The 21156-nt window shown below is 39.1% G+C and overlaps 3 protein-coding genes across 6 annotated transcripts; 2 read left to right on the top strand and 1 right to left on the bottom strand.

Annotated features, from left to right (window-relative positions):
• The first annotated feature begins 5688 nt into the window (after nt 1-5688).
• Nucleotides 5689-9261, top strand: LOC122002919 (squamosa promoter-binding-like protein 12). Its single transcript, XM_042558316.1, has 5 exons — nt 5689-5778; nt 7157-7684; nt 7880-8016; nt 8239-8505; nt 8711-9261. Exons 2-5 carry the CDS (start codon nt 7290-7292, stop codon nt 8980-8982), a joined length of 1071 nt encoding a protein of 356 aa, XP_042414250.1. The 5' UTR covers nt 5689-5778; nt 7157-7289; the 3' UTR covers nt 8983-9261.
• Nucleotides 9262-11972: 2711 nt separating this feature from the next.
• On the top strand, nt 11973-19179 carry LOC122002917. 3 transcript variants are annotated; one of them, XM_042558312.1, is made up of 15 exons: nt 11973-12285; nt 12540-12667; nt 12756-12824; nt 12897-13010; nt 14234-14302; nt 14384-14440; nt 16509-16562; nt 16639-16701; nt 17091-17153; nt 17370-17534; nt 17626-17781; nt 18200-18280; nt 18363-18424; nt 18516-18646; nt 18900-19179. In XM_042558312.1, exons 1-14 carry the CDS (start codon nt 12144-12146, stop codon nt 18604-18606), a joined length of 1314 nt encoding a protein of 437 aa, XP_042414246.1. In that variant the 5' UTR covers nt 11973-12143; the 3' UTR covers nt 18607-18646; nt 18900-19179. The 3 variants fall into 3 exon arrangements, with proteins under 3 accessions (XP_042414246.1, XP_042414245.1, XP_042414244.1); XM_042558311.1 differs by having other exon boundaries at nt 12753-12824; nt 18956-19179; XM_042558310.1 differs by having other exon boundaries at nt 12753-12824.
• Nucleotides 19180-19230: 51 nt separating this feature from the next.
• On the bottom strand, nt 19231-20925 carry LOC122002918 (protein CHLOROPLAST IMPORT APPARATUS 2-like). Of its 2 annotated transcripts, none has more exons than XM_042558314.1 (3): nt 19906-20925; nt 19557-19718; nt 19231-19469 (listed from the first exon to the last, which is right to left on the bottom strand). In XM_042558314.1, the coding sequence occupies exons 1-3, from the start codon at nt 20923-20925 to the stop codon at nt 19419-19421; spliced, it is 1233 nt and encodes a 410-aa protein (XP_042414248.1). In that variant the 3' UTR covers nt 19231-19418. The 2 variants fall into 2 exon arrangements, with proteins under 2 accessions (XP_042414248.1, XP_042414249.1); XM_042558315.1 differs by having other exon boundaries at nt 19563-19718.
• Nucleotides 20926-21156: the final 231 nt, after the last annotated feature.

Raw genomic sequence — 21156 nt, 5'->3', positions numbered from 1 at the left:
TTTTCAATATACTAAATAAACAATAAATAAAATAAAATAAAATAAATAAATATAAATTATCAATCTTAATAACCAATCAAACAATTAAAAGTTTCAAACAATCAAACAAGTTTGAATTGAGAGCTTGATAACATCTAAACGAACCAAGCTCAAACCAAGCTCAAGTCAAGCTCGAACCAAGCTAAAGCCAACCTTGAATTGAGAGCTTGCTAACATCTAAACGAACCAAGCTCAAGCCAAGCTTCAAACAAGCTCAACCTCATAAAAAACAAACCAAGCCAAGCTTGAACACTCATTTCAAAAGCTTGGTTCATTTTAAGCTCGGCTCGGCTCGGCTCGGCTCGGCTCCGTTATCTTATCAAACAAGCTTGAACACCCCAAAGCTCGACTCGGCTCAGTAGGTTTACAGCCCTAACGATAGCGATGATGAGCGAGCGGTAAAAAATAGCACTGCCCGAGTGTCAAATGAGATAGGTATCGACAGAGCAATGAGTGAGGTAAGTGTTGGCCGAACTGCGAGCGCCTGGCAGAGCGGTGAGAAAAACAAGTGCCGAGAGAATGCCAAGCAGGCGGCCGAGTGAATGCCAAGTGATGTCGAGCATACAAATGCTAAATAGGTGATCGGGCAACTGCCAAGTTAGCGACTGAATGGATGTAGAGAGGATGCAAAGCAAATGATTGGTCTGATGTCGTGCGTATGCAGATCCCATGAATCGAACAAGCACATAGCCCGTGAGATCAAAGGCGCGAAGAAGCAAAAGTCGTGGTTCGAGCGAGCGTAGAGCCTAAGAACTGAATGAGAGCATAACCCATGAGATCGAAGATGCATGAAAGCGAAAGTCGTGAGTCTAGCGGGCGTAGAGCCCAACAACTGAATGGGAGCGTAGCCCGTGAAATCGAAGGCGCACGAAAGTGAAAGTCATGAGCCGAGCTGGCGTAGAATCCGTGAGATACGTTGGTCCAAGACCAATAGAGGCACTCTTGTCCGAGACCCGTGGAGATGGTTTGACCCCGAACGTGGGAGATAAATACCTCAATAAGTTGGTCCAAGGCTAGTGACGACTACTCGACCTCGAACGGGGGAGATAAATACCTCAATAAGCTGGTTCGAGACCAGTGGCGATTACTCAACCTCGAACAGGGGAGATAAGGAATCTAATATGCTAGTCTGAGACCAATGAAGACCGCTCAACCCCTAAGAGGGGAGATAAGGAATATGTTATGCTGGTCAGAGACCAGTGAAGACCGCTCGACCCCGAATGGGAGAGATAAAGAATTTGATATGTTGGTCCGAGATTAGTGAAGGTCGATCAACCCAAAACGGGAGAGATAAAGGATCAGATATGTTGGTCCGAGACCAATGAAGGCCGCTCGACCCTGAACGGGGAGATAAAGGATTCGATAAGCTGGTTTGAGACCCGTGAAGACCGATCGACCCTGAAGGGGAGAGATAAGGAATCCGCAAAGCTGGTCTGAGACTAGTGCAGACTGAAGAGCCCGTGGCTATAATATAACTCAAACTTTGACAGATTGGCACGGGAGTCTTTGACTCAAGGATTTATAGTCGTCGCTCGATTTCTAGAGCCCGTGGCTCTAATATAACTCAGACCCGACCTATCGATATGAGAGTCTCTGACTCGAGGGTTTATAGTCACCGCTTGACTTCTAGAGCTCGTGGCTCTAATATAACTCAAACTCGGTCGATCAACACGGGAGTCTCTGACTCAAGGGTTTATAGTCATCGCTTGACTTCTAGAACCTGTGGCTCTAATATAACTTAAATCCGGCTGATTGACACGGGAGTCTCTGACTTAAGGGTTTATAGTCGCCGCTCAACTTCTAGAACCCGTGGCTCTAATATAACTCAAACCCCACCGATCGACACGGGAGTTTCTGGCTCGAGGGTTTTTAGTCTCCGCTCGACTTCTAGAGCCCGTAGCTCTAATATAACTCAAACCCGGCCGATCGGCACGGGGGGGTCTCTGACTCAAGTTTATAGTCACGTTGGATATTTAGTCTATAATCAGAAAGCTAGGTCCTGAGATCCTGATTAGAGAGTTGTATCACTAGTTTCTGATCGGGGAGCTGTGGCAGATCATATGATCGAAGGAGAAAATATAATGAAAAAACTGACCTGTCGACCAGCTAAGGATCTTACTCAGTTCCTTGACTCTCGAATACCCATGGAGTGAGGAGAATATGATATGTCTATCGAAAACCACCGGGATCATGATGATTATAGAGTTTTCTGACGTCGTCCATCTTCACATTCTAGATCAGGCATAATTCCCACAGACGACGTCAATATGATCCTGTCGGGAAACTGAGAAGACAAGGCGGCCGGAGTGATGTCTTGGCTGGAATGCTGACCAAGTCGCCATGTCCCGGAGGGGAGGATATGATGAGTTGTCTTCTATATTTACCTAGTCGTCAAAAGATCTTTGGTCAATGCTACCTGCAGGCAGGGCCCGGGTTTTCCCGGTCCTTAACACTCTGATACTCGAGGTGGATCCCACAAATATATAAGAAGCACACTAAATAGTAGAGCAATGAAATGAATAGGGAATGAGTACGGTGACGTACCCTGGCCTAGGGGTGCCCTCTGGTAGACCGATGAGCTGGTCATGATGCTGATCGAGTCGTCGTGACCCAGAGGAGTAGATGAATGCGAGCCGAATGAGGAGCTGGGTCCGGAAGCGACGGTATGGAGCCGAATGTGGCATGGCTCTGGAAGGCGACACACACTCGGAATACAATAGCGGCACGCAGGCCGGAATCTGACAGTGGCACGGAGGCTGGAATATAATAACGACACACAGGCTGAAACAGAGTAGCGGCTCGTAGGCCGGATAATACTAATAACTCACAATCATAATAGTGGTATGAAGGTCGGAACACAACAACGACGCAGAGTTAGAATAGAATAGCGGCTCAATGGCTAGAACACAGCGGTGGCTCGAAGGCTACATCAATGCCAAAAACACACGCAACACGAATCGGATACTGGATCGACGTTAGAAGTGTACGATAGCACGAATCGAAGACCGTCTACGACGATGGGGGACGGTTGCGGCTCAGAGGCCTGCTACAATGATGGGAAACGGATGCGACAATGAGCTGATCTTGTGTTGGTAGTGGAGGAGAAGGCATCGACATCAATAATAGTGGTGCAGACAGCGATAATGGTGGCGCTAGTAGCGGAGATGAAGAGGATGTTGACGGAGGCTGCGGGCTGACCAGTGGCGGTCGGAAGAAGGCAGAGCTGGTGCTTGGGCTATGGTGTTGGAGGTTGCCAGCTCTAGGGAGGCGGCGATAGGGATGGCAACGGGGCGGGGCGGGGTCGGGTTTGCCATTCCCATCCCCGCCCCGTTTCCATTTTTTCGGGTTCGGGGATTCCCCGAACCCGAACCCACGGGTTCGGGGATTCCCCATCCCCGCCCCATTTCTAAATTAATTTATATTATTATTATTATTATTTAATAATAATTAATAATAATAATATTAATATTAATATCAATATCAATAATATTATTATTAATAATATTTTCAAAAATTTTAATATTAATATTAACACTATTATTAGTATTTTTTTAAAAAATCATATTATTATTTATTAATATTAATAATAATAATATTCGGGGCGGGTTCGGGGATGGGGATAGCATTCCCATACCCGCCCCATCCCCGAAAAATCGGGGATCCCCATCCCCATTTCGGGTTTTCCCCGCGGGGCCCCAAACCCGCGGGGAAAATTGCCATCCCTAGGCGGCGATGGCAACCTCAACGCTAGAGACTATGTTAGCGCTGGGGTTGCTGGCGAGAAGAGAGGGAGCTAGAGAAGAGAAGGTTACTCGCGGTGCCGTCAGTGTGGAGAGGGTGGCACGTGTGTGTGAAGTCGACGTCAAGAGAACACGAAGAAGGTGAAGAGTTCTCATGCGAGAGAGATGAAGGAGGGTCCGACGGCGTGAGGCGACCCTGGAGGGCGGCGGTCGGGTGAGGATTGAAGGCGGCATCCCTGCACATCTCCATGGTGGTGGCGGAAGCAAGCAGCCGAAGCCCCCCCCCCCCCCCCCCCCCCCTCTTTTTTGCTCGTGAATAGTGCCTCATGAAATACCAAAACCTTCACCATGTAAAAAGACCAAAATGTCCCCCTCTTTCTCCTTAATTTCTTCTAAGTTCCCAAGAATACATCCGCATAAATATTTAAATCATTCAATACAATTTTTTTCGAAATTGATTGATGATATAGAAAATTCTAATAATTTCAAATCATAATCAATGGATTCCATAAAATCTCTTTAATATTATTCCAAGATACAGTATAGATGGTGGACGTATGACATCTCTGGCATAATGAATATGAGTCAATTCATAGGAACTAACAACCTAGGCTTACTCCACCATACACCTAACGCCTGTGTATTTACATTTACCTTTCTCTATATCCGCGGGATTGACATTAAGAAATCCGTTAAGATAGCATATCTACTTTTTTTCTTAAAACCTCCTTAATGCTCCCATGAATGTAATTGAGTGGGTACTCGGGTGGTAGATTTGTATCATAGGACAAGGTTTGAATCCCCTGAGGATCATTCCCTTAAGGAATAACCATTCAGTACTGTGATTTACCTCCCTTCCACAAACTTTTGAGATGGGCAAGAGAGGGGCGTCTAGGTGAGCATTATCATATTTTATATCACTTAAAACCTTTGTAATGTATTTATATTATCATATCTAAATTCAATAGCATAAATGGAAGACAGTGAATTTTTAAGCTTGAAAAAGTTTGATAAAATTTATCACAAATTCATTATAAGATATAGTAATAATAATATTCACTAACCAAAATCAACAATGGACTTGTAGAACACTCTTGATTAAAAAAATATTAAAAATTTTAATTTTCAAATAGTATAGATTAATATATAAAATTCTCCTACTATATTTATGTTCTCATATTTGAATTTAATTTGATAGCCTAAATTGAGATGAGTAAAATTTTAAATTGGTCAAGTAAAAAAATTTTAAAGATGGTTTAATTTGCCATTCCTAATATACGCTATCAAATTTAGATCTAATGACATGACATAGATACATTATAGAGATTTTAAGGTTCCCTCGGGGCGGTGCGATGGTTAAGACATGGAGTGTTGCTATATGAGGTCTTGAGGTCGAAACTCGGCGTGACCGAGTATAACCTTCCTCATGTCTTGGCCATTTGCACTAATGACTAGTAATTGACGGGGATACTAAAGATGAGCTAATCACCTTTTTATACCACATTATAGAGATTTTAAGAGCACATTATTTTAAAAAAATTATTTAGATCCATAAATTATGTCGGACTAAATTGACCGAAGTACCTGTAAAATAGGTACTTTGAGAATATGATAAGGGATTTAAGTATTATGGAAGTTTATTATGTAATTTGGATTATACCAAAATTTATTCAATAAAATATGCCGTTTCCTTTCTCTCCAATTTCCACCCCAAGTAAACACAGCACTGATCTCTTGTCATGACGACGTCACGCCGCGGTCACTGGTTCGACTTCGAAGAATCGAAGGGACCAAGGAAAAGGAGGCAACTTTCTCTCGGCGCTTGTCCGGTCCCCGCTTCTGCCAATGGAGGACGACTCCGACCCCACTAACGCCACGGCTTCCCGCTCCCCGAGACGACCGTGGAGCATGGGACAGACACAAGTGGCGAGCGGTCCAACGCCCCGAAGCCCAAAGCCCTCGTCGCCATTCCGTCTCAGATTCGGATAAGGAAAAGAAGGTAAAATGCCTTTCCCTGCTTTCTCCGAGAGGAGTTCTGCTCCATTAGTGGATTTGAGTGGACATTTGTTGCCTATTTGCTAAAAAAATTGGATATTGCGCTTGCCCGCTTTCTCACCAACGTGGAGTTGTACGGATAGGCTTTTTACCTAGCAAAACTAGATGGTGGGGCTTTATTCCGATCAAGTGGGCAACAAAACGTGCCCTCGGATCAAAATCCCGTCTTTAGGCTTTACTACTTCTTAGATCATGCGCATTGCGTAGGTGTGTTGTATCCAAGACACAATGGATGATGAATGAAAATGATCAAACAAAGTTGATTGAGTTTAGGGTTTTTTTCGTTTGCCTAAGCTACTGTATGATTTTGTATCTTTGAAGACATGTAGAATCATATATCTGGTCCCTAGCAGGAGCCTCATATGTCAGAAACTCATGTGTCTGGTTCATTCAGCTGGGGGCTGCTGTTAAAGGGAAAGGAGAAAGGCATTGCAGGATCTTTACTCATCTACACAGCTTGACTTATTTGTCTTCCATGAAAAACTAATGAAAAAGTGAAAGAGTCTATACGGTTCGTGGTTAAAAGGTCCTACATGAAAATTTGAAAGATATGAAGTGTTTAGTGTCATCCATCACCGGGAGCGGTTTGTTTTTTTTTTTTTTTCTTACAAGTTAATTTCTCATTGAATTTTGCTTCATGTAATCCTCCTTGATGTCCGATGCATTGCCAAACTGCATTACCCATGATGTGTAGTAGGACAATCATTTAACCATTTGCAACTTTGATAGGAAAAGACAGCACGAACATAGCCTTTTTGGTGGGCCGCTTATCTTCGAGTTATAGTTTTGGAAGCAAAGTTGAAATTGTTGTCTTGATTAGTCAAACAACTAGCTGGTGGGACAAGCTATTTTTTTTAGATAAATTCTGAATCGTTCAACATCATAGCAAATGTTTCTGTATATTGTGAGATTCTTCTTTTGTTAGGCTGGTGGACAATAGGAAAGTAAGATAAGTTCACATGCTTCAAATTGTATAGCTGAATAATGTGTTTAAATCTGAATTTGGGTCTCTCTTCGGTGTCCTTGTGTTTACTAGTGAAGCTAGGAAGGAGATTAAGCTCTGTTGTCTATGTATGTGGAGTCTAGGTTGTCATCAGTATGATTCAGATCATAAGTTGAACCTGGTCCTTCAACTTCCTAGGTTGGAACTTCTTTCCCAACTGTGTTTCTTGTACTCCTGTTATTTCTTGAAGAGCTAAACTATCGTCTGGTGATTTGTGAACAGATGTGTCTTTTACATTTTATGGTCATCTCGAGATTTTATTCAGTTAAGTTCTCTACATTTATTATTTTTTTTTTTTTGCAATGGATTGGACTTCAAGGACGCCTGTCCAATGGAATTGGGAAACTTTGGGGCTCTTTAATGGTGAAGAAGCTGAACTGTCTAAACCTTCAAAGGATCCTAAATCAAAACACAAGAGCGACATAGCCATTGGTACTGATTATGCATATTCAATGGGGATGGCTGTGTGTTCTAGCTCAGAAGTGGGTGACTGCTCTTTTCAAGGCTCCCATTCAGCGTCTGCTGATTCTTCCAAGGCAAAGAAGAGAATACAAGAAATCAGTAGGTCAGTTGAAGGATTCCTTCATAATGACAGGGTTGTCAAATCCAACACCTCAGATCCCTGTATCGGGACTGGTATTGAGAATTCCACTTCTTCAAGTTATATCATCTCATCAATTTGTGAGAAAAGTATGCTGAGCACATACTGCCAAGTAGAAGGCTGCAACATCGACCTCACTACAGCTAAAGATTATCATCGGAAGCATAGAGTTTGTGAAGACCATGCCAAGTCCCCTAAGGTTTCTGTTGGTGGTCAAGAATGCAGGTTTTGCCAACAATGTAGCAGGTTATGTTGCTCCTTTCCTCGGTGTCAATTTGATGTATCTAGATTTCTAGTTGCTTACTCTTTTCCTCGTTAGAAGCTTTACACTACTTGCAAACACAATCATGCGTCTTTACGAGTTCCTTAGTTAATCCTCATCCTTATTCTTCCAGAGATATTTATTTCTTCATGTGAATAAACACCTTGGTCATCTTCCAGATTCCATGCTTTGTCAGAGTTTGATCAGAAAAAGCGAAGTTGCCGCAAACGCTTATTTTATCACAATGCACGTCGACGCAAGCCACAGCTAGGTACAACCTCATGCAGTTCTCCAACACTACCTGCATCTCTCTACGGTACTCCATTTTATATAGTCTCAACGTTTTGAAACCAGTAGCTTTCTTTGTTCGACTAGTGATTTCTAGACTACGGTAGTGTCGAATTGTCTAATATATCTATGACTCTATGAGCATCAAGAAAGGGCAAACTCCCTGTCATATCTTGGGAATTTGATATTTCTGTCCTATAGTTTCGTAACTTTTCATGTGTTTTCTAAACTGATATAGTGGTCTATTCAGATGATGGACGGCAGGCAAACCGTATGTTTGTTAGAGCTCCATTTAGTCAAATGACAACCAGGGCAAGTTCGATAAGGGATCACTCGAGCAGCTTACAACATACTCAAACCGGCGAATCTTCCATGATGAAGTTGAGTAAAACGAAGGGCGTTAAAAGGCAACTTATTTTTCCTTCCAGTGGTCTATTGTTTAATGGCTCAGCAGTTAGCCATGATATGAGCTGGCTCTTAGCGTCCGGAGTAGCAGCTGCGGAGGTCCCCGATCAAGGTAATCATTTGAAGGGTAAACCAACAGTTAAATGGTCTGCCTCGATCGTCAATCAGCTATTACTAGATTTCAGTTAAACATACGATATCAGATATTGTTAACTTTTTACTTACATTTTGTGAATGACTGTGAGATCATCGAATGGACTGGATTATTGTTCATCTTCATTACGATTATCTGATACAAACCTCTGTGATACTTGCAGGCCTAGAACTGAATATCGCATTCCGCTCAGACGGAGCACCAGATGTTCATAGTGCTTACTCTCTTCTGTCAACCAAATCTCATACTCCACCAAACAGAGGAACTACTTCTAATGCTCAGTTTGCATATGCGAATAACAACAACGATGCAGCTCGTCCCACATTGCACGCATTCAACGAAACGAAGGGCCTAGCGACATCACTACCATTCGAGCAACCGTCGTCAAAGACATCCTTTGGCACGGGTTTCTTCGACTCCAGTCAACCAGGTTAACATCCTTTGAAATGAAATTTGAATCAGGTGTTCAATCTACATGTTCCTGTTTATGTCCATGTCGAATCACCTTGCTTATTGTTCGATTTATGGGATCGACGAATCTCTTCGCCTATGAATTGGATCACTTTGTAACGACAAAGAAAACCAAGTTTAAGTTTTCACTAATTTTATTTTTCCTGAATTGCTTTTCCTGTGACATTGAAAGCATGAACATGTTCTTCCTCTGTATAGAAGGATATAAGATATAGTGCTTCTTTATTATTTCCATTGCAAAAATCAAAGTATTTTTCCTGAATTTTGATAGGTCGATTTTAAATTTAAATATAAGGTGAAACTCCTTGATCATTTTGTTGTTCCTTAACCTCACACAGGAGTTGTATTTTATGGACCTTGGTAAATCATTTTTTTTACGTAGGGTGACATAAAGAGCTAGTAAATTTGTTTAGCCTTGTTACATTTCTCTATGGACCAATCACATTGTTTTACTAAGAATTTTATCCAATAAGGGCCTCTTATTTATCTTGATCCTCTATTATATTTTCATTTATATTTAAATAAAATTTATCCCTTGTCACGTTGCTAATTAAATCTTTTTTGATGTCCTTTTTTCTTGATTAATGAGATATCTATAGGTCGTCAAATCTATCCATATCATCTATATTTAAATTGAATATGTATCATCTATATGATTCTTGATTTGTAGCAATATGAATTTTACATTTCTGATTCTTCGTTTATCGATGAAACTTAGGGTTTAGTGGCGATAAATTAGGATTTTATATTTTTTCCGATAAGCTTGTTTCCCTTGATTTGGATTTTGAAGACCAGTGATTGTTCAATACCTTAATTTGTCACATTCACAATGGCATAATTTTGTCTTCTGTTTTTTTTATTGGTATTGACGGATGATTAGGAAAGATAGAAGCTTTTTAGTAAAGATTACTTATGCCTTTGTGTCATGCCAAAAAATTTTAGTAGTTGACGCTTAGTAATAAAAAAAGTTTGACTAAGCTAAGCAGTAGATTCTAATTTGATCATTATTATTTTAGTTTATATGTTTTGCTTGACTACTCTATCTTCCAAAGAATAATAATATTTTTAGATAAAGTTTAAAGTTATTTATGATTTGTTGGTCTAACTATTTCTTGAACTAATGTCGTTCTCTTTCTGTTTCTAATTGATATTGAATTAACAATAATAACGACACAACCAAGCCTTTTCAATCGGTTTATTTTGACTAATTTGTTTAACTTTTGTGGATTTCATTTTGTTATTCGGCTTTAGAAAACTGATTAAAGTTTAATATCTCTGTGAAGTTAATTGGAACAGTTAGTTGTTTTATCTACTTATCTATTGTTAATTATAATGTGAGGGTGTCTATAAATGGAAGAAAATAAAATTGTTGATCAGAAATTCATTCCTTACGTTGCAGATGACCAAAAGTTAAAAATTGGAATGATATTCTTATTACTAGAGGATTAATTAATATGTATGAGAAGTTGAATTTAGTTCAAGGAATAACATGAGCAAGAAAAACAAGATGACAAATGAAGTGACGTGGAAACAAATTATTTACTTTAAAGAATGATATCAATAAACATCCAAACCCTAATCAACTAATAAGTGAAAGAGTACATGATGCAGTTAAAAAAAGTTATAAGTCAAATATTATATTTGTCAAAAAATAGACGGGATCTGATTAAGTTGTTTGTATATATATATATATATATATATATATATATATATATATATATATATATATATATATATACCGCACGTCCGGTGCATACTTGAGAAAAAATTCGGTTTGATTTTTTTTAATACTTAATGCTATAATCTAATTCTTAAATTCTAAAGGTTAAATTTTAAATGACGTATCTACTCGCTAAAAAAAAGAAACAAAAAAAATAAAACAACGATGTTGTAGATGAAGTTCGCAACGAGCATGCGGTGTTATTGCACATCTCGCCCTTACTCAATTTTTTTTTAAAAAAAATTGTTTCTTTTATTTAATATTATAATACAATTCTTAAATCCTGAAAGTAAAATTTTATTGACAGAATTGGGAGTTTAAGAAAATAAGAAAAAAAAAAAAATTATATAAAGTTACGTTGTGGACTTCCGTCCGTGATAGGCATCCAATATTATTTATTTATTTATTTGTTTATTTTTTTAATTTTGCAAGTATATTATTTAAGGTTTTGTATTTAGAATTTAAGGGTTAAATTATACTATTAAGTATAAAAAAATTAAATTAAAAAAATATTTTAGATATACACATGGTGTATGACGTTTGTATATATATATCTCATCTAATTTTGTTTCGATTTGATTTTTTTTGTGTTTGATACTTTAATGAATGACATAACCAGGATCTTTAATTGCTTGGGTTGTTGCTATTTTCTGGTTATATTTTTTGTGGTCCTTTGCTCCTCAATGCGTCGAATGACAAACAAAAGAATTAAATTTGGGCTCAATATATATGTTTAAAAAGTATTAGGTTACACTGGACTATAAGTCTAAAAATTATTGGGCTACTAAATTTGAGCTCAATATATAAATCTAAAATTTATTTGGCTATTATGTTAAATGTAAAAAAAATAATGATAAATCCAATTAATTGAGTGTCACATTCTATAAACTTTTTTAATAAATTATCAAAATAAATTAGGAAGTAGATCATAGTCTAAAAATCCAATATTATTTGATTGCACGTATGCGAACACGTGTACGATATTATTCGTCTGATAGGCATCGGGCGGTCTGCGTCGAACGACAAGTAGAGGCTCTCGACAACTGCGGAACTAGGGCCTGCGCTGACGCGTGTCATTTTCTGCCACATTGTCTTTCATGGGGACCCACTTAATCAACCCAATATGATTGATAAAGCACCCCGATTTTTATCTAAACGACCAAGGGCTGAATCTTGTGGGCCCGGATAATTTATCCAATAAAATAACGTAACTTGATTAGGGTACGATAATTATAGTAGGATAAGTAATTATTCAAACGGAGTTCTAGCTTTTAAGGGTTTCCGTTCCATTTCCATTCTCCAACACGTCGAAGGAAGAAATTTAACAGTGCGCTTCCGATAGACGGGCGGAGGCGATTGGTTTGGTTCCTTCTCGATCTCTCTCGGCGGCGAAGTGGTTCCCGTCATGGGGGTTTCGACGCTTTTGATAGCTTCGATTGCGATCTCCGTCCTGTTCATCGGAGTATGGGCAGACGCAGCGGTGGACGCTTCAGATTCGGCGCTGACACTGGAGTCGGAACAGCTTAGATCCAAGATCTTGGCCCTGGGTCAGCGCCGGTTTTGAATTCGATAATATTTATAAAGTTAGCGATTTAATTCATTCAGTTGCTAGGGATCTGAGAATTAGTAAAGAGGCGTCCTTTTCCTGACTTTGAAGTCGGAGATCTGCTTCTTTATTTATCTTCTTTTTGTCTATCTGCTTGTGTCCTTAAATTTTAGGACTTCCATGCAATATGATAATTTTAAAAAATAAATCAAAAAGGTTATATGTGGTAGCGTTTTGTGGTTGTTGTTATTGTAGAATCTAGTATTGCGGATACAACACGTGATTTGAAGAGCAAAGATGAGAGTATTGGCCTCATAGGAAAGACGATTGAAGAGAAATCGAGAACAATTCAGTTACTGCAAAGTGAGATAGAAGCACTGCAGGTCAACTTATGATAAAGAAGATGTTCCCTTTTTCTGCCTTTTTGCTTCTATGCATTATTATGGTTTCTAATTATGGATGGTGTAGAAGGAGGGAGATGGGCATGCAGAGGAACTTGTTAAAAAAGCCAATGCTCGAGCTGATGAACTTGAAAAGCAGGTTAGGAACAATTGATTCAATTATGATATATTTTGTGGATATATCTTTTTATGACGTGTTTTGTTTTTGCAGGTGGAGAAACTTACGAATAAAATTGAGTTGCAGAACAAAAGAAGAGCTGCTTTGGATGATCTGGCCCATGAAGCTGAAAAGAAAGTGCAAGAACTTCATCTGAAATGTGAAAAAGTAATTCAAGCATACTGTTCATTATTTGTTAGATGCAAACATCAGTTCTCTGTTGTCTTTCATGTTTCTATTTCATCATGATGCATCCTTCCACATCTAATCAAAGACTATTTTTTTGTTTATTATCTCGATGCTTAACAATCAAAAGTTGCCACATGCTTTTTGAAACACCTAAAATTTGGTGTCTTCTTCTTCTCTGGTTTATATTATTGTGTATTTCTTCTTCATATTTGCTATGTTTCTTTTTTCTCACTTTGCATGGTAGCATGTTCGATTCATAACAATTTGAGCAATATTAAAAAAATAGTTTATCTTCATGGACAAACTTTGTGATCAAGGATTTTGTATATCAAGATTTATCATTTGCATAAGAATGAACAGACAGATGGAGATATTATCCAAATGGTTGGCTGGTTAAGAGGATAAAGGGCTTTCTAATCATGTGCGACCATGATTTGATCCTTAAATAATATTCTAATGTCCAACCATCCTATATTGGAAAAAGTTAGTGCGCTAAGATTAGAATGTTAAGATGAATGTATAGAGCTATTAGGGTAGACAAAAAAGTATTATTTTACAAGCAGTTAGGTATAAAATGGTATGAACATGTTGAATGAAGACAGCCAGAGAAGTTGATATGTTAAAAGTGTGATGGGCAAGACATTTTAATTGAAATAGATCCAACTAACAAGGTCTACTAATAATGTTACTTCACATAGAGCTTATTGGTAGGATAAAGTCCATGCAGCCGATGCCGGATAGTTGAGACATGCGTTCTGACATTCTGTTGTATTTATTGTTAATCCAATCAACTTTGATAGTTAGTTTCTTTTAGTTAGGCATACATTAATTTAGGAATGTAATTTTAGTCCCCTATACGTATAATCCTACATGTTTTAATCATAAAACATTTTCCATTTGAGTGTCTACTTGCTATGCTCATTTTCAAGCTTCCATGTGTAAATAAAGCTATTTTATTTTCTTTTGAATGACACAAGAGACTCAAGTTTGGCCTTTTAAATGATCTAGATATACTTGTGCATTATAATCTCAACTACCGAACCATGTATAGTTATAGTTTGGACAAACATGTTTGTTACCATTATGTTAGAACCAAATTTTTGGTCTTATGAACCCCTAGCATATATCAGACACTAACATGTAAGTTTGTTCTCCATGCATTATCCCTACTGCTTTTATAATTTCCCATATTCTTTCTGTAGCTCCAGAAGGCAAATGAGGAGCAAAAGATTAGGATAAGTAAAACTGAATATGCCCTTCAAGTGGCAGAGGTTTGTGATATCGTCTTCTATTAACTACAATAAAAACTTTTAGATACTGATTTTCTTATTGTTTACTATTCTCTTCTTTAGGAAGAGCTTATGAGGGCACAATTAGAAGCAACAACCAAGTCAAAGGTGTTGGCACAGGTAATAATATTTTTGTAGACAATTGCAGTAGTATCACACACATTGATCTTTCGCTAGTCTATTTCATCTTGTTTGATAATTCTTTATAGCAGTTTGAACAACAATTGTTTTCTAAATAATGTTCTTGGACTATCCATCGTTGGAAAACGTGTCGCTTGAATTTTTATGGGCAAAAATCAAAAGGGCGTCCCAAATTAAGAGAAACATCAAATGAGCGCTCTATCTGTAATTTTATTCTGAAAATATGCTTGACCCAACGCCAGACATCTTCTACATGTTGTAGCAGCTAGCAATCAGCTTCTACACGTTGTAGTTGCTAGCTTCTACACGGTCGATTGTGATAAGATAATGCTGAGTTCAAATGTAGTGGGTGTGATGGAGTCCCCTTAGTTTGTTTTGTTCTTTGAAATATTATTTTAATCAGATTATCACTCTCAAATAAGCAAAATTAACATAAGTTAATTACATTGTTGTAGAAGCTAGCAGCCAACTTCTACACATTGTAGCAACTAGTTGCTAGCTTTTACATGGCCAATCATGATTAGATAATGCTCATTTCAAATGTAGTGGGTATGATAGAGTCCTCTTAGTTTGTTTTGCTCATTGAAATATTATTTTAATTGGGTTACCACTTTCAAATAAACAAAATTAACATAAGTTAATCATACTATTGTAGAAGCTAGCAACCATCTTCTACACATTGTAGCAGTTAGCTGTTAGCTTCTACATGGCTAATTGTGATCAGTTAATGCTCATTTCAAATGTAATGGGTGTGATGGAGTCCCCTTAGTTATATTATTTTAACTAAATTATCTCTCTTTCATTAAGCAAAATTAACATAAGTTAATCATACTATTGTAGAAGTTGGCAGCCAACTTTTACATGTTGTAGCAGCTAGCTGGTAGCTTCTACACTGCCAAATCGTGATCAAGTAATGCTTTTTTCAAATGTAGTGCGTGTGATGGAGTTTCATTAAATTATTTTGCTTATTGAAATATTATTTTAACTAGATTATCACACAAATAATAAAAATTAACATTAGTTAATCATGTTGTTGTAGAAGCTAGCAACCAACTTCTACACGTTGTAGCAGCTAGTTGCTAGCTTCTACACGGCTAATCGTGATCAGATAGTGCTCATTTCAAATATAGTGGGTGTGATGGAGTCCCTTTAATTTGTTTTGCACATTGAAATATTGTTTTAACCAGGTTATCACTCAAAGAATCAAAATCAAAGTGATATAAAGTTTAGAGAAGCTAGCAACCAGCTTCTGCACGTTGTAGAAGGTATATGCTAGCTTCTACACAGCCAAATGATAAAATAATACAAGGGTATTTTGAACAGATCACATTAATTGATGTGTTCATTTGACTTTAATTGAAAATGGGGCGCCCATATAATGAATTTTCCAATGATGGACGTCCTTTTGATTTTTGCCCTATTTTTATTATCTTGTTCTATCAAGTGCAGCTCTTTTCATAGCATATATCTATCCATGAATGTGTTTTGAAGGTATACATCCTATTTAAGTGTTTACCGATACTTTTTTTCCCCATGTTGATCACATTAGCTATATTAATGTACAAATTACAAGGTTTCTTTGCTGGTTTATTTTGTTTCTTTAGCTTTATATTTATTTTAGGCGGTTGAAATGTAGTTGCGCTTCATCCTTTTTCGCGTATTGCATATTTTTTTGGAGGCATGTTGAGAATGCTCTTTTAAATTATTGTTATTAAGCTCCTTGATTGAAAATATTTTTTTTGAGTTAACGTACTTCATGCTTGGATTCCTTTAAGATGAAATCAATTAGATTCTTATATAATAGGATTTGAGTGTGGTGGGGGGACCAAAGACATCTAAACACTTGTAACTAGTAGATAGTCTTTTTGTACTTTTGTGAGCATATTAATATCATTGTGTAGCACAAATCAATCACATGTCTACTTGTCTGCGGCCGATATGGGTCTAATCACACAATCCTTGTATATTATCGAGATAGGTAATATATGCTAATGATGCATGATAGATGAACAAGAAGTTCACTTATTCCATGTTAATCACATTGAAGGTTCATGGAGCATGGTCGCCACCTTGGCTTGGCATTCATATTGATCGCTATCAGGTGTATATCACGTTTGAAATGTTTGAAAGTGATTATATAGTCAACATACAGCAGTAACTTAGACTTTTAATCTCAGGAAATTTTGTCAACTCATTGGAAAGACCATGCAAAACCCGCACTAGATTCTGCCTTTCTTAAGGTACGTTTGTACTATGTGAAAACATTTCCCATATTGGGGTTTTTTTTTGCATATACATTTGATCTCAAGTACTATTATCTGTGACATATTTTTGGTTTATTTCTTTTTAGGTCATTTACAGTTTCCTTTACGCAGTTAGATTTGTTTTTATCTCTGCCTATCTGTGTTCTCCTTTCTCCTACTTCGCCTGTCTTGTTATCATTTACTGTGTTAGGCTGATGAATTGAGATTGCTCCTTGATTGTTTCTCATATAAGTTACCTAGTGTATCTTTAAAAACATAGATGAGTAGTTGGTATCGATCTATGCTACGTGATCATTTAAGCCACACTTCAGTAAAATTTAAATTCATTCAGATTAAAGTGTGATTAATTTATTCGTTTTTATCAGGTCTTGGAGAAAGCTGGCCAGGCAAGAAAATGGGCAGAGCCCCACTTTGAGATAGTCAAAATTGTAAGTTTCTCAAGTCAATAGTTCAGCATCTTGTAGAATCAATATACTTATGTGTATTTGTCATATTAACTGGAAGCCTCCTGAATAAGATACTGTGATTCTTTATTATATTTTCAAACTATCAAATGTTTGAGTTGCACATGCATTTCAATTTTTGTTCCGGGTTAGTGAGTCTTCTATTTCCTAATGACCTACCTTCCTGCTGCTGCCCTGAAGAAATGGATTCCTGCCATTAAAGAGCAATGGTCAATGCTTGCCGTAAATGCTGAACCCTATGTGCAAATTGTCTCAGCCAAAACTGCTGAAGTTTATCATGTGTCTAAGATTACCACATCTACATATGCAGTCAAAGTACATAAACTTTTGGATCCTTACTTGAAGGTAAATACCCAGTACCTTAATGTTTATTTTCTTTCTTATTTAATTAATTGCTTAAGCCACAAGAATTTCATGTTCTATGTTCATGTTCTAGGTGGCTAGGAAGGTTTCTAAGCCTTACATTAATCAAATTGCCACTTTGACCAAACCACATGTTGAAACGTTGAAGGTTGCTTTGAGGCCTTATACAAAACCTATAGTTCAAACTTACAGAAAGTTGCACAAATCTACAACAACTTATCACCGCCAGGTACATACTTTATTTTCTCTATTTCAAACTTCTGTATGCTTTGAAACTCGCTCAATCCTGCCAACTAATGATCTTTAACTTTTAATGGTATTGCTATGTTGCATGAAGTGGGATGTGGGTGGGAAAACAGTCTATGCTTCAATTATAGTGACACTATTACTTGTCATTTTACAATTTAAACTTTTTGATTTTGTAATGTCATTAGGACCTAAAAGCATTTACTTTTCCAAGTACTGGAGATCATTCCCTACAAATTTTATATTGTCATTCTTGGCCAGGAAATTTTATGGGTGGTTCTGGTTCTTTATCAGATTTATTTTTTGCGATTTTTGTCCCAGAGATTCTAATGCTAGGATGAATAGTTCCGGCAGCAATAATGTTGATCAGTTTTTGATTATTTTATTTGATTTCATTGAAGGCTCAAGCGGGCATCTATCAATATTTAAAGAAAAATGACTTTACAAAATCACTTGCATTCAAAGAGCTGGTTTGGTTTATGGTATATCACATTCTGACTCTGTTTGATTCTATCTCCGAATGTAATCAGAATATTTAAGTGTTTACCAATGATGGATGTGCAGGCTTCTGCATTGTTGGTTTTGCCTGTTTTCCTTGCATACCGACTCTTATGCGATGTTTTCGGGTAAACTTCATTCTTTTGTTTCCTTATCTACTATAATTCCACGATCGCATTCTTTTCTGATATCCTTATCATTTGATTGTACTCGCTTAAGGATCAACTCTAGAAAGACAAAAAGGCCAACGCGAAATCACGAAGCAAACCACAAAAACCGCAGGCCTAAGCGAAGGTATTATGACAAGTAGAGAATGGCGATGTTTCCAGGTTATACTGCTTGCACCACAGGTAAAATTTTAGTTCATTTGCTTTCCTATCCAAATTTTCAAATGATCTATCGGCGTGCTTATAGTTGATAAAAGAGGCGTATGGTATCGGCTTCGATATAGATCGAGATAATTCATTGCTCTTAGTCTTAGCCTCCAAATTATCACAAATTAATATTCTTAAAGCTCTAGACTCACTATATACTTTTTTGAGCAGATTGGAGATTCAAACTTTTGTCTATAGCTCATAATTGTTTCATTTTGTTTTAATGCAGATGATTTTACCAATCGAACTTATCGTTCCTTTTCCATCCATGGCTATCTATTGCAGTGCAAATCTGTTTCAAGTTTGGAACATCTATTTCGCGGAGGGAATGAATTCGATCCATCACTCTGAAAAATTTTGTAGTGCAAGAGTTTCAGTATGCTTTATTTTTCTCAAATCTTTGCATATTTATTTACTGGATCATATTTTTTTTCAAGGTTATTTACACCGTCGTAACAATCTACGACAAAATTAACTATCTATATCTTAAGTTGCACTAGATCGAGCCACGAAGATGTTTTCCATTGCAACAAATCTACTACGAATGTCTACTTTCGATAGATAAACAAGTCATTGCAACTTTTCAACTATTTCAAAAACTGTCTTCTTGTAGATAATTTGTTTTTTCTTTATAGTTCACTCTCTCAAGGAAGAAGAAGAAAAGCCTCTTGACAACTAAAAAACCTTTCAAATCGAATTCGAGTTCAACAAAACTTTGCCCGTGAAAGAATGATGCCAAACCATGGCCTCATTGGCTCTCTTCCTCTATCGCTTCGAAAGGCCTCCTCACGAACCTCCCCTGCAATGCCGACACTCCAATCTTTTAGATCCGATACATGAACAAAATCCATGTCGCATAAACAAACAAAGAGGAAAAAAAGCTTACACTTGCCTTCATCCTCGGTCGTCGGTCTGCATTTGTCTTTCGCACCTCGTATCGGATCTTCTTCGCGAACAACCGGTTCCTCCTCTTCTCCTTGTACCGAAGAACACTTGCTTCCCTTACTCCACCGGTGGCGAGAAAAAGATCAATGTCTGCCAATCTTGCCTGCAAAACACATTTTTGTCAGATCAGAAACGAATCATTCATTCAAGATCATACTAATTTTTGGAGGAAAGTTTTGATTTTTCAGCTATTTTTGGTATTGGAGAATCCTAAGCGTTGAACAGTTTTCCCGCGTGTTCTTGGATGTTTAAAATTGAAGCTTCTATGAAGGGCGGATTTTGATACTTACAAGAACATCAGAGGCCGAATTTGGGGAGTCGGGGCCGTCGGAGAAGATGGAGCCGTGGCCGGACCATGACCGGAGGACGTCCTCATGGCTCAGCTTGAGTCCCAGGCTAGCCTTCAGCTTCGCCGGCGATGGAGTAAAAGCACAGTTGGTTGTGATGGCCGTGGTGGCTGTTGCGTCGTCGTCTTTGTCGATTTTCTTTTTCTTCTTCTTCTTCTTATCCGGTGTCATCGCCGGCGGAAACTCCGCAGGTGGCTTGAGGTCCGGGTTGATGTCGCACACCGGAACCGCCGGCGACCGCCACCACTCGCCCTCGTCGCTGTTCCTCAACGCGCGCCGGAAGTTCTTCATGAAGCCGAGGCCAAGGTGGAAATTTGCGCCGAGTTTGTGGCCGATCAGGCTCCGGAGCAGGGGGTTCATGCATGAATCGGAGCGACTCGGTTCGCCGTCGGCGGAACTCTTCGCGGCGGAGTCGCCGATGATGCTGTCGATGCCCCCTCTGCTTTCCTCGTCGAGGATGGACTCGGCGTCGAAGTCATCGTCGAAGGGGTCCAGCGGAGTCGGCTCCCGCGAGTCGTTGCTCGCCGGGCTAGCGCACTCCCATTGCGCCGGCCGAGCCCGGTGCTTGCGCTCGAGGCAGGCGTCTCCGTCGGCGATGAGGTTCTCCGGGCGGGGCTTGTGGATTAGGAACGCGGCGTCGCTCAGGACCGGGAGGAGCGGGAGCAGGTCGTCGGGCTCCGGAAATGCGGCGGCGAAAGGCGCGTGCTTGGTGAGCTTGGCTGCAGAGAAGACGGTGGGGTAGACGGTGGCGAGGAGGGCCGCGGCCTCGTCGTACGTCTGGTTCGGCCGCTTCCGGGGAGCCCTCGCCTTCTTGAACGACACCGCACGCGGCGCGTTGCTCGATTCCGAGACGGTGGACGACGGCGACGAGGAGCGCGCCGGCGACGGAGACAGAGACGACGGCTTCGCGATCTCCAGCTCGAATGCATACGGCCGCCCGCTGCCGAGGCAGTACGACGACATGGTTACAATCGAGCTCCACGGACAAGACGAACCCTAAACCGGCATGGAATCCTTCCTCCTCCTCCTCCTCCTCTCTAACCCTCAAAACCCCAAATTTCGACCTTTCCCGACGAGAGCGAACAGAACCGGAACACCCAATTGCGGCGGAGTTCGTCCGGCGACTCCAAAGCTCAGAGCTTTCCTCCCGCCGCTCGTCCCAAACCACAAAACCTCACCAATTCCAGCCAAAAC

The sequence above is a fragment of the Zingiber officinale genome, chromosome 7A (assembly GCF_018446385.1).
Source record: "Zingiber officinale cultivar Zhangliang chromosome 7A, Zo_v1.1, whole genome shotgun sequence".
NCBI classification, from domain to species: Eukaryota; Viridiplantae; Streptophyta; class Magnoliopsida; order Zingiberales; family Zingiberaceae; genus Zingiber; species Zingiber officinale.
The sequence above is the reverse complement of the archived record's forward strand: the minus strand, read 5'-3'. Positions and strand labels throughout refer to the sequence as shown.